General features: G+C 43.1%; 1 protein-coding gene across 4 annotated transcripts in view; it reads left to right on the top strand.

Annotated features, from left to right (window-relative positions):
* The first annotated feature begins 11,750 nt into the window (after nucleotides 1-11,750).
* The window catches only part of APLP2 (amyloid beta precursor like protein 2), an 86,723-nt gene continuing 84,452 nt past the window's right edge, over nucleotides 11,751-14,021 (top strand). For 2 of the 4 annotated variants that reach the window (XM_049654331.1, XM_049654322.1), the window contains exon 1: nucleotides 11,751-11,954. In XM_049654331.1, coding sequence (XP_049510288.1) covers nucleotides 11,850-11,954 — 105 coding nt within the window. In that variant the 5' untranslated portion in view covers nucleotides 11,751-11,849. The remainder of the gene's footprint in view (nucleotides 11,955-14,021) is intronic. The other 2 variants (XM_049654352.1, XM_049654341.1) reach the window with 1 other exon arrangement.

Here is a 14,021-nt window from a genome sequence, read left to right as displayed (position 1 = left end):
TAGGATCATTGATACTGTCTATTTCCTACCTAGTATCCTTTTCCCAATTCCCCCTTCATGTTTGATTTTCATTCAATTATCACCCCTCTTCCATGCTGCCCCCACCTTCAATTCCTGGAGGTCCTGGTTTACTTAAGACACTCAGCACATTTCATTTTTGCTTCTACTCCCACCCCATGTCTTGGTTATTGATTCACGAGAAGGTATGTGACCTAAGTTGTTCAACCTGAGAATTTCAGGGCTCTTGTTTAGAAGGCTGAGGTAGAAGCTGTCTCTACTTCTGGATAATTTCTTGTGTTGGTATAACATAGGATCCAAAATTTTTACAAATGACTCATTGTTAGCCTGTGAATGAAGCTTGCTTCATGAGGAGGACCAGGAGAATCACAGAGATGTGAGCTGAAGTCCTGATTGGAACCATGCCTGATCTCTACCCCTTTACCTCTAGATTTTTCCAGTTATATAAGCCAACAAATATTATTTTTGTTTAAGCCAGTTTGAATAGACATTTCTATTATTTACAGCCCAAAACATAAAAATGTTACAATTCTAATAAATTCTAAACTCGTATCTAAACTTAATATCCATTAGGTTGCTTAGGACTATGCCTGGCATGTCGTAAGTGCTATATGTGTTAGTTACAGTCATTATCAATAGCAGTATTAGTATTATAAAGTAGAGATGATAATAATGACTAACCAATCTTCTTAACAGGTCATTGGTTTTTTTTAAATGTTTATTTATTTATTTTGAGAGAGATATAGAGTGAGTCGGGGAGGGGCAGAGAGAGAGGTAGACAGAGAATCCCAAGCAGACTCTGCACTGTCAGCGTAGAACCCGACATGGGGCTAGAATTCACGAACCGTGAGATCATGACCTGAGCCAAAATCAAGAGTCAGATGCTTAACGGACTGAGCCACCCGGGCACCCCAACAGGTCATTGTTAATAAGACAAAGAAAAACAAAACAGAAGTGAATCGTTTCTTCGTCCATTACCAAAATAATACATATCCATTATTTTTAAAAATTATTATTTTTTTATTTAATTTTTTAAAATGTTTATTTATTTTTGAGAGAGTGGTGTGAGTGGGGCGGGGGGGTAGAGAGAGAGAGAGAGAGAGAGAGAGAGAGACAGAAAGACACAGAATCTGAAGAGGCTCCAGGCTCTGAGCCGTCAGCACAGAGCCTGACGCAGGGCTCAAACTCACAAGCCGTGAGATCATGACCTGAGCCAAAGTCGGACACTCAACCAACTGAGCCACCCAGGCGCCCCATTATTTTTTTATTTTAGAGAGAGAGAGCATGAGCAGGGGAGAGGGGCAGAGAGAGAATCCCAAACTCTGTGCTCAGTGTGGAGTTCAATTTGGGGCTCAGTCCCACGACCCTGGGCTTGTGACCTGAGCTGAAATTGAGTCAGACACTCAAACAACTGTGTTACCCAGGCGCCCTAATATGTATCCATTATAAAAAATTTGAAAAATGCAGCAATACATCAAGAAAAATAAAAGAATCTTCTACAATACCACTATCTAGAAAAAACTAGTATGTTGGTTTATTTTCTTCCAGTCTACTTTAAATGTGTAATTAAAATTATCCTATATATACGATTTTTCATTTTGCTTTTTAAAAATTTACCTTCTCTCATAAGCATTTTTTCATGATTTATTCTCATTTTGGATACTTTTCCTAGGATGGAGTCCTAGAAATGAAATAAGTAGACTTACAGGGTTTTTTTGAACATTGAATGGGATAATGGACACAAAAGAAATTTGAAAACTGTAATGCGCTGTACAAATATGAACTACTATCTTAATATCATTATCACTTCCCCAAACTTGCTCTTCCTCCTGAATTTTCTATTTTGCTGAATTTCACCAGCATGGTCACTACACCATGAATAACCAGGCACAATTACCTACTGTCCCCTGTCAAGCACTTACATGCTATGTATTGGGCACAACAGGTAAACACTTTTTCCATTACTCCATTCAGTCTCTTTAAGATCCCTGATCAAAAAGGAGATATTATCCTATTTTGCTAAGAGAATACTGAGCTTCAATGAAATTAACTCATTTAAGGCCACACAGTCAGAAGAGCAGGAATCCGAACGCCCAGATTCATCTCAATCTAAAATCCTTGCTTTAACCATTGTGTTATCTGCTACAGTGCCCTGCCTTTTCCCCAGTGTGCATTTCTTCTCTATTTCTTAGTCTTCAGGTGGGGCAGTTTCTAATCCCTGTGGTGACCCTCCTCTGCATTTCTACTTTCTTCGCTCTGGTTCAGGCTCTCATCACATCTTCCTGGATTATTTCAGTAGTCTCCTGGCCTGGACAATCCCCAATCCATCCTGCTGACAGAGTGATCTTCCTAAAATGCAAGTCTGACCATCATTTAGTTTTTCCCAATAGCTATCAAGATAGAGTTCAAAATCTTTAGCTGAGCACTCTTCTTCATGATCTCTCTTTCCTCTGTTGTACCTGTATGATGTCCTGTCACTTCATGCTGCCCTGTCAATACATAGACCAATGCCTTGGCTTGGCTGACACCTGCCAGCCATAGACACCTTTGTTCAGATGACTCCTATCTTTTCAAACTCAGTTAAAGCATTTTCTACTTTGGGAAGTTTTTCCTTTATCATAACACTTTTTAACACTGGACAAATTGCCTTTATTGAGTAAGCAAATTGACAACAAGAAGCATATCATATTTCACTTTATATCCCAAGTAAAGTACTTGGCACACCATAGGAACTAAACAAATACCTGGTGAATGAATTATTATGTGACTTTGGTATTGATGTCTTATCAGCAAGTGTTAGGTTTTGTTTTGTTTTGTTTTATTTTAGTGTTTATTTATTTTTGAGAGAGAGAGAGACAGAGTGTGAGCAGGGGAGGGGCAGAGAGAGACAGAGACACAGAACCTGAAACAGGCTCCAGGCTCTGAGCTGTCAGCATAGGACCTGACACGGGCTCGAACCCACAAGCCACGAGATCCTGACCTGAGCAGAAGTCGGACATTTAACCAGCTGAGCCACACAGGCACCCTGGGAAGTGTTAGACTGTATCAATAAAATACACACTGTCCAGGAAAAGGCCACTATACTCTGTATGGCATGTGAAGTACTGTGTTCAGTTTTGGAGACCACAGTTTTGGAGGCTGGTTGGCCAACTGGAATGTATATAGATGTATGTAATACACAGTAACAAGGTCTGGAAACGTTCACAGGTATAATGGTTACAGAAATGAGTCTGTTTACACTAAAGAAAAATCTTTGAGAATGGGGAGGGCAGAATGGGGTATGACAGTCATCTTCAATTATGTGATGAAGATTATCTCAATAAAAAGACAGAATTTCTAACCGTAGAGCTGTGAATTTCTCCATCTTTCCATTATGGATATCTTAGAAAGAACTTGTGCTCAGGGTGGAAAGATCACCCAAATAGCTTCAAACCCTTTGATTGGGGGCTTCTCAAGCTGTGTAATTTCACATCAGCTTTTCTGAAAAGCAAGTACCGTGTGGAAATCACCAACAATAAGAACTTTTAGTGTAAGCAGTTCCCAGCACTGAGGTTTTTATCATCATTTTATATTTTCCGCACTGAAGGCAGAAGAAATCATTCAATGAAGCACCGAGCACGAGCCCTAAAAAAATGTGGCATCATTATAGGCAGCTGAGAAAATAACCAGAGCATAGAGGCAGAACATACCAAGTGCAAGAAATGAAGTGGCTTCTTTCAAATCAAAACTCGGGGAACACAACAAATGATGGATGGTAAACAAGGCAGGACCACATGATAACAATGCCTCCAAAAGTGATCTGCAACCAGAGGCAGCTTTTCTGCAGACCTAATACATAGTAAGCTTCAGGGACACCCTTTTGTCCGTCTCCTCCAAGGTCCTGGCAGGAACCCTAACTATCTTACATTGCCTTTACAAGGGTACCCAAGACTATTTAGGTTTTAGGCATTACAAACCTTGCTTGCTCAAGCCTGTAAACTAGTTTACCAACAAAACAAAATTTAGTATATGCGTAATGTGTTTAAAATTGTTTTTCGGGCATTTTATTTCAGACACACCTACATACCGAGATTGTAATCAGTTAAGTCAATATTGTCTTTGAAAACAAAAAGATTTTTTACATGTATATTCTAGGGCCAGATTCCTTTCCATGTCTAGACCCTGCTTTGCCATTCTCGAATTTGGGTGCTCTGTACAGATTTTTTTTTAATAATTAAAAAATGTTTATTTATTTTGAGAGAGAAAGAGAGCACATGAGCCAGGTAGGGGAAGAGTTAGAGAGGGAGACAGAGAATCCCAAGCAGGCTCCACACTGTCAGGGCAGAGCCGGGGGCAGGGTTTGATCCCACAAGCCGTGAGATCATGACCTGAGCCGAGATCAATAGCAAGTCACTTAATCAACTGAGCCACTCAGGTGCCCCACTCTGTATTGATTTTAAGTATTTGATCATTTTGTCTACTTGAATTGTTTGCAAACCAGATTCTTCTTTTAGAATTCTTCTTTTATAGCAGGAGGTAGGAGAAACCCTTTACAAATTAAGATGTTTAAATCTTAATTACCTAGTTATGTGGTAAAGGTATAAATCATGTAAGGTTAAACTTGTTCTGCTTCAAGCCTAACATCCCTCTGAGAAGTGATTCCACCTGTTCAACATCAGTGGTAGAACACAGAAGCCTTCTAAGGAGAGAAATACGGTTCAGCTAGATAAACTTTCTAACTCTTCTTGAGTCACATTTTTATAGAGTGACTCCTGTGTTTATTAACACAAGTGTAGTTTTAGAGAATATCACAAAATTACATTAAAATACAAGCAAAAATAATGGCCAGCCATTGATGTATTTTTAATATATCTATTAGGAGATTTATTAAACTAATATTTTCTGATATCTGGTAGAGAGTTGGTGTTAGTATGATGTGAGCAGAAGACCTGAAGTGTTTTTTTTGTTTTTTTTTTTGTTTTTTTTTTAGTAATCTCTGTGCCCAACATAAAACATGGGACTCAAACTTACAACCCCAAGATGAAGAGTCCCATGGTCTACTGACTGAGCAAACCAGGTGCCCCAGACCCTAAGTCTTTGAATCACCTAAACCAAGGTTTAATTTCCTTCTCTGCTACTTACTGGGTTTTGGCTGTGGGCAAATTATTTTGCTTTTTTTTTTTTTAATTGTATTTATTTATTTTGAAAGAGAGAGAGAGAGCTGGTGAGCAGGGAGGGGCAGAGAGAGAGGGAGAGAGAGAGAGAATCCCAAGCAGGGATTCTGTGCTGTCAACATAGAGCTGGATGAAGGGCTCGATCTGAAAAACGCTGAGATCATGACCTGAGCTGAAATCAGGAGTTGAATGCCCATCCGACTAAGCCACCCAGGTTCCCCCAGTTACTTCACCCTTTTGAGCTTCAGTTTCCTCATCTGTAATGTACGCATAATGCTCATCTTACAAATCTCAGTGGTCTCTCTTGAGTTTCAGTTTCTCCCCTTCCCACAGTACCTTCAATCAGTGACAAACAGCCATGACAACACAACTCTTCACCCAGCCCAAAGGGAGTTTCTCTACTAGTTCAGTCTTTCGACAGGTAACATCTTGGCAGAGTTGATTGTACTCGTTAGTTTGCCTTCAGGAGCCACTTAAACCTTTACTTCCTACAAGTGACTTTTATCCTTCCTACAAGTGACTTTTATCCTTAAATGATCAATGACCATGTTCAATGTCTCCCAGTGCAGTGGTCCTTTCTTAGTCCTCATCCTACTTGGCCTTTTCTAGTATGAGACTCTATACTGTGATGATAAACACTAGTTAAATAGAAAAATAATATATCCTTCTGGGTTTCTTTCTGCCTTTCCTTCTCTGTCTCCCTGCCCACTGGGCTATCTCGTGGATATAACTAATGCATTTCTGGGTGGGTAATTTCCCAATGCTAATTCTAGTTCCAGCTCATCTCTATGCTTACTTTCTAATGCATTTCCGGCATACATTGAATGCTGGAGATTTTGCTGGCATCTATCATCTCCAGCCTCCTCCCATCCCCATAATCTTCTCATGTTTTCCTTTTTTTGCCAATGGCATTGTCATCATCATATTCTCCCAGGCACCATGTTTGGCCACCTGAGGTTCTTTTTATTCCTCCTCTCTTTCTCTTCTGCTGACTTTTGCACCTGTCTCCTTTCCAATCCTGCTGCATTTCTTTTGGCTGTGCCCATATTTACAGTTCACAATAGGCTCCTACTTGGCCTCCTTGCCTCTAAGCTCTAGCTTATTCCTTGCATGGTCATCATACTCAATTTGCCTAAGAGCCAACTCTACTTATCCATCTACTTATCTACTCTACTTGGTCCAGAGGTTTCCATGAGTTCTCAGTATCTTTTAGGTAAACGCATCCTACCATTGTCATTTATTACAAACTCTGCTCTCCAACTAAGTGAAATACTCACATATTCCTTACATGCCTCAAGCTTTTCCAGTGCCACACCTTCACGCACATTGCTCCTTCTGTGCTTCTTGTTCTCTCCTGACCCTCTATATGCACATCCTGTGTGTATTTCCAAGAAATCTCAGTGATCCTTGTCTCCTCTGTGATCCTTGTCTGATGTCCTTAGTAAGATATAACCAACTTCCTCCTCCTCTTCATTCTATATAAAAGACAGGCTGTTCTCCTCTTAGGTCATTTATGAGTTTCTACCTAGTACTCTACTTACACGTGCATATTCTATCCTCTGTCAGATTTTAAAGCTCATTTAGTTATGTGTTCATTCAGCAAATGTTTTTTGAATGTCTATTAATAGAGGGTCAAGCCCCAAGTTAAATTGTGGAGGTACAGAAATGAGGAAAACATGATTCCTCCCCTCTAAGGATTCATGATGTAATGAAGATGACAGTAAAGAAAACAAATGGTTAATATTTGGTTTACAAGCAGTGTGTCAGAGGTGCATCCAGAATGTTCTGGGGAGCACAAAGGAGGTGCACAAACAGCCTTGGAGAAGAAGGGAAAGAGCAGAAAACTTCCACAAGCAGATGATATTTGAGCCAAGTCTTAAATACTGAGTCAGTCATGGATGGGGTGGGGAGGGAATGTATTCCGGGTGTGGCATACTTAAAGGGTACCAGTTACAGGCCAAGGACAAGGCACATTACTGGTTCATATTTACTTCCAATACTGTAATGTCCCAACCTATGTTAGGGAAGGGAAGGGAAGGACTGTTCCATTATAACATGTTCACCATTCGGATTTGTAATGATAAAAACAAAGGCAATGTAGTGAGTTGTCAAAAGTTATATTGTATCTAAGTTTAAAATTTTAAAATCATGACCATTCTTATTTTTCTGATGTTAAATGTTCTTTTTAAAAAAAGTTTTTTTATTTTGAGAGACTGAGAGAGAGAGAGAGATCATGAGTGGGAGAGGGGGAGAGAGGGAGGGAAAGAGACAGAATCCAAAGCAGGTGCCATGCTCCAGGCTGAGCCCGATTTGGGACTTGAACTTATGACCATGAGATCATAACCTGAGTTGACATCAAGAGTCTGACACTTAATGGATTGAGCCACCCAGGCGCCCCTAAATGTTATTTTCTTAAGGAAACAGTGTTGATAATACACAATTGTATCTGTTTTTTTAATTTTTCAAAAATTTTTATTATTTTTTTAAGATTTTATTTTTTTAAGTCATCTCTATACCCAATGTGCGGCTTGAACTCACAACCCTGAGATCAAAAGTCATCCAACTGAGCAAGCCAGGTGCCCATATCTGTGGTTTTTTTTTAATTTGTTTTTTTTTTTTTAATTCCAGTATAATTAACACACAGTGTTATATTAGATTCAGGTGTACAATATAGTGATTTAACAATTCTATACATTACTCAGTGCTCATCATGGTAAGTGGGCTCTTTACCCCCTTTACCTATTTGACCCACCTCCCTACCCATTTCCTCTCTGGTAACCACCAATATGTTCTCTAAACTTAAGAGTCTGTTTGATTGTTTGTTTGTTTGTTTTGTCTCTTTTTTCTTGGTTTGTTTTGTTTCTTCAATCCCACATATGCGTGAAGTCATAAGGTATTTTTCTTTCTGTGACTTGTTTCACTTAGCATAATATCTTCTAGATCCATCCATGTTGTTGCAACTGGAAAGATTTCATTATTTTTTATGACTGATTAATCCATTGTGTGTGTGTGTACATACACACATATACCATATCTTTATCCATTTATCTATTGATAGACACTTGGGTTGCTTCCATATTTTGCCTATTGTAAATAATGCTGCAATAAACATAGGGGTACATATATCTTTTTGAATTAGTGTTTATAGATAATACACAGTTATATCTTAATTTAATGTTTTATTTGGAAAACTAAAACACTGTAATTTTATTTTTTATTTATTTTAAAGACTTTATTTCTGTGTAACCTATACACCCAATGTGGGGCATGAACCCATAGCCCCGAGATCAAGAGTCACATACTCTACCAACTGAGCCAGCCAGCCACCCCAACACTAGCAATGTTATTTTTGTTTATTTATTTATTTAATTTTAGAGAGAGAGATTGAGAGAGCAAGCAGAGGAGAGGGGTGGAGGGGCAGAGGGAAAGAGAGAGAGAATCTTAACCAGTCTCCATGTTCAGTGTGGAACCCAACTCGCTCCCACAACCCTGTGATCATGACTTGAGCCGAAATCAAAAGTCAGAAAATCAACCATCTGAGCCCCGCAGAAGCCCCAACACTGGTAATTTTAAATGAGCTGCTGTAATTTTTGTTTTCTTTTTTACTAGTCCCGAACACATTCAAGAGTTGAGCTCTCAAAGGTATTAGTGGATTAGAATTTCCTGGAGAGCTTCAAGAAAAAAAAGAAAAGAAAAAGGACTGATTCCCTTATGCCACTTTGCCTTACTAATTCAGAATTTCTGAAGAAGGAGTTTAGGAGTTTGCCTTTTTATAAATCTTCTTAGATGATTTTGAAAGCATCTTGCTTAAGACCATGTATTCTAGCCTGGCTTCCCTCCCCCTGAGCAGGAGTTGGATGAATAAGTGTCAAATGAATGTGGGTCTATACACTTAGGGTGTGTATACTTTACTTTTCCCCCCAAAAAATGAAATGCACATATCTTAAGTGTACATGGAAGATCCCTCTTTCAGGAGAAAGCCTGACACTTAGGAAGAGAGACAAGATAGGAGGTGATTTTAGGGCCTTTTACTTTTGTGCACTAAGGGTAATAAAAGGAAAATATAAAACTCTTCAAAGGACTTGGTCACTGACATGGGCAGATGTAGGATGAAAAATTATTGTTTGGGAATTGCAAGATTAGTTATTCTCCTTTCAAGTGTCATTTAATAAAAAGAGGGTAACATTTTAAAGTCAAGAATATTGATGAATGGGGCAATAAACTCTTATTAATGATATTTCAGTGACCTGAAAAGGCAAATAAACTTCTTCCAGGACCTGACTAATTTTGGATTGAAAACCCCCTAAATCATTTTTCTATATTTCCTTGTCCCATCACATGGTATTAGAGCCCAGCCTTGAATATACATTCCCAAGTGCATGAATATCAAGCCACTGCTCTGAACTCAGGTAATTTCACTTGCTTTTCTCTCAACACTCAAATTCACAGAAATTTAAAGATCCCTGAGTTCAAGTCCCTGATTTTGTGGGCAAGGAAACAGGCCCCAAAAGGACTAAACGGCTCACCTTTGTCTCCCCAACAGTTTTGGAACTTACACAGTCACTTGATACTGTTTCCATACATACTTTCACAGACACTTGCATTTGGTAACATGTTCAAGCTCCTGTTACTCTGTAGAGTTAAGTCTCTTCCTGCTTTTCACTTCTGTACATTCTCTTTCCACCGAATCACACAAATTGGTGAGTGAGTCAGGTTTATAACATTCACTCATGACTGAGAAGAAAAGGGAGACACTGGGTGGCTTAAACAACAGAATTTTTTTTTTTTTTTTTTTTTTTTTTTTTTTTTTTTGAGGCTGTTAAGTCCAAGATCATGGTGCCTGCTGATTTGGTTCCCTGAGAAGGGCTCTCTCCTGGCCTCCTACTGTGTCCTCACATGGGTAGCTCTCCCATCTCTTCTTATAAGGGCACTAATCCCATCATGAGGTCCCCACCTTCATGACCACATCTAACCCTATATAACTCCCAAAGTCCCCACCTGCTAATAGCATCACACTGGGGGTTAGGGCTTCAACATGCATGAACGTGGGGAAGGACACAAATCAGTCATAGCAGCTGTTCCAGAACTAAGACCAGAACCCAGCATAATTGGTTTCAGTGTGGCTGCATGAAAATGTGTTGAGGTCTCCACTGTGAGAGGCCCATACCCCAAGTCTTATCAGTGGCAATAACAGAAGTATAGAAATAACCAAGGGAGAAAGTGCCATAATGGGAAACAGCATTCGAAGGGGATGACATTACATCCAGGGGACAGAGGAAGAATGAAAATATTTTCAAAAGGTAGGGATTGGAGAGAAGACATTATAGGCATGGAAAGGGCTCTATTATGGAAAGGAGTGAGTTGTGTTTGGGAAATAGGGCAGAGCTTGTTTAACCACCAAGAACTAGGCACATCACGCAATAAGGCTGGAAAATCCAGAGTTCTTCTCATGACCCTACTGTTTACTCTGTGGACACTGTTTTTTTTACCGTCTGTTTCCTAGGGAAGAGACCTTGTTCTCTATTTATTAGGTTGATTCTGCAGCGACTAGCAAAGACTCTACAAAGGGTGGTGTATAAATCACACGGCTATTGAAAAAAAGCCAGCAGAGCACTCGCTGCGGCGCGACCGTGCCAGTGGTGAAATGGGGCAGGAGAACGTTTTCCCAGTTGAAGTGGAAATGCAGTGGAGCAAGAAAGCAGAGAAGCTGGTTTCTTGGCAGTGATCTTAAACTGAAGAAGGAAGAAAAAAACGATATTTTCCTAAAACACACACGGGGACCTGGGCTTTAAGGTCAACGTAGTCTTTGCACCACTGGTTTCCAGTGGGAGGCAGGTATCCCTGGCTCGAGCGGCCTCTGGGAAGGAGGATTAAGGATGAGGCCTGAGGAACGGAGGTCAAAAGCGTGGAAACACCGCCCAGCATAGTCACGGGGAAAGGGCAAACCCTGCTCTGGGCAAGCAGCTCGCTGGAGACCGGCACGCCTAGCGCAGGGGTAGGCAGAAGGGGGAAGATCCCTGGTTTTAGGCCGTCCCCAGCGTCGGGGGGAGGGCCTTCAGTAAACCTGCCTGGGCGCGGAACAATTCTGGTGTTTAACAAAAATTTTTAAAAATTTTGTTTTTAATAAAACGTTTTTCAGAACCTCAAAGAGGGCGGTAGCCAAAGGAATCTGAAAAATACCCCGCAAGGCTAGGGGAGCGGGGCGTGCCCCGAATCAGGAGGTTGCAGGCGGTCGCACAAGCGCTGCGCTGCCAGATAACCTTTCACGGTGCAGGAAGCCAGAGCAATCCCCCACCCGCAGCGGAGCCGCGACCTCCAACGCACCCCGCGCACACCCCCTAGCTACGCGGCCGCAGGGTCCCAAGCGGGGGCGGGGCCGTCACAGGCAGGAGGCGGGGCCTGCCGGGCTCGCGCCTGGGGCGGGAGGGAGGTGCGGGATCTTTTGTTCCCTGATTGGGTCTGGGCCGAACAGGGGGCGGTGCCTTGGGGCGGCTCTACGGGCCGGCATTGGGCGTCGGAGAAGGAGGGCGTGGTTTTATGAAGTCAGTTCCGGTTGGTGTAAAACCCCCGGGGCGGCGGCGAACGGGCTTCAGATGCTTCTGGGTCGCGGTGGGGAAAGCTCGCAAGTTCTTGTGTGTGAGCTGCATTAGTCGAGCGCTTAGAGCGACCCGGCGAGGGATGGCGGCCACCGGGACCGCGGTCGCCACGGCCACCGGCAAGCTCCTGGTCCTGCTGCTGCTCGGGCTCACGGCGCCTGCCGCGGCACTGGCTGGCTACATCGAGGTGGGGACCGGGCGAGCGCCCGAGCGCAGTCTCCTTCGGCCGCCGTGGGAGCGCGGCCTGCCAGCGGACCGTCGGGCCGCGGGGTCCGGGCCGGGCTGGGGGCGCGGCGTGGAGAGCGGGGAGTGGGGGTGGTCCGGCGCTGCGGCGGGTCTGGCGGCGCCTCCCCCGCCCGCTCCTGCTTGGCGCAGTGCTTAGCGCTGGAGGTCGAGCTGCCTTCGCCGCCGCAGAGGCCAAATGAAAGGCATCGGGGCTGCGGGGGGCGGCGGGCCGCCTCGGCCGCCCCAGCCCCCATACCGCCCGCGGCGCCGCCACATCCTCTGGGGACCCTGCGCGGTTCAGAAGCTCAACCCGTTCTCCCCCGGGATTCCGCGAGCCTCTGCGCCCCGAGGCCGCGGCCGGCGGTCCTCCGCTCCGGACCTCGGTGCGGCGCGGCTCCCTCCGGGGGCGGCTCCGCACAGACCCCAGCTCCCGGGCTGCGGCGGGCAGCGCGCTCCCCGCGTCCGATGGTGGGGCATCCCCCCTGGAAGCAGGAGATGCAGCCTTTGTTGGCAGCGTGGGCTTTGCCTGTGGGGATGCAGGCTTCCTGGGCTGGCCCTTGGAAAGTGTCGAGGTGCTGGGGCGAGCGCCGCTTTGGCTGCACCGGGAGAATGCTCCTGCACCAAGCAGCGGGTGTGCCTTCGGCTTCCTGTGTGCCTTCCTCTCAAAAGATCCACTGCTCTGGCATCAGGCCTTTGGGAGGAATCGTTAAATATAGCTGTTTGTCTAAGTCTAGTAAACAACGGGAAACCCATCTTTGGTGTTTGCGCTGCTCCCCTTTTCAGTGGGTTCCAGCGAGGAGGAAAGGTACCGATGAAGACGGTGCAGAAACTTGTTTAATCCTACTTTTTTTTGGCGTCAGAATTTAAGTAGCTGTTCTGCATCTGACGACCCCATCAACATCTTTGTGCGGCGAGGTGGTTAAGTAGCCTGGGTTCTCGGGTGACTCGCTGGAGTTCAGGCCGCGGGAATGGGCAGGGTTGCTGGGGTCGGTGAGGGTTCGAACAGCGTGGTTTGGCCCTTGCCGTTCGTGAAAACCTTTCTGTTCCTGAGGGAGACGTGGGACTTTATTTTTACTTGCCTTCTGGATATAGTGTTTGAACTGTCGGATTGGAATGTGCTTCGGGTGTAGTTTATGTCTTTTCCCTCTTCACTGTTTTTAAAATTACAATAGATTTCTGCGTATTTAGCTAATTTCAGAGAGAAGTGAGACTGGATTGGATTACATAGGCATTGACCGCGAAGTTTCTAGCAAAACCCTCAAGTTAGAATGTGGTCTTCTACAGAATGTTTAAACATTTCCAGGGTCAAGTAAATCTAATCAAGAACACCCCTCCCATGGAACGGCTTAAAATATTTGTGTTCATCCTGCTTAACGCTTTATGATTCTTTGGAGGAAGGTGGGGGAAGGAAGTTATGTTTTAAGTAGGAATAGTTAATGTTTCTACATCCGTGCTTTCAGATGAGGATTATTTTAGTTTCCACACAGTGGTAAGATTTGTATCTGTGATCCCGATGTTGGGAGAGGTAGATCAGTGGATGGCAGAGGAAGGGGAAAAAAAGAATTTTGCGTGGAACATAGAACTTTTAGGTCAGGGTGTCAAAAACGGTTTTGCACCCTCTTTTACCTCACTTGCCAGGGGAATGTGTAATTTTAGGCACTCGTAGATTCATCATAAAGGAGTCATTGGTTTTAAAGAACATCTTCTTTTAAGTTTAAGCAGAATATTAACACCTGTATGGATGCCTGCAGAGAAAGAAAAACTAGCAGTGTCAGAATTAGTTGTCGTGGATTAAATTCAGTTGTTACCCACAACATTGTTCAATTGAAAAGTCTGGCTAGACACAAGGTATTAATTAGACATTTCCCTAAAATGGTTTTTAAATGCTGTTTTATGCTAATTTCCGTCTTTGAAACTATATTTTTGCCCACACTAAATTATCTTTCAGGTCGTTTTTCCTTTTGTCAAGCAGGCAAAATTTTATTCATATATATATATATATATATATATATATATAATTTCATTTCAT

The sequence above is a fragment of the Panthera uncia genome, chromosome D1 (assembly GCF_023721935.1).
Source record: "Panthera uncia isolate 11264 chromosome D1, Puncia_PCG_1.0, whole genome shotgun sequence".
Classification (NCBI taxonomy): domain Eukaryota; kingdom Metazoa; phylum Chordata; class Mammalia; order Carnivora; family Felidae; genus Panthera; species Panthera uncia.
This window is presented reverse-complemented; position numbering and strand designations above follow the sequence as displayed.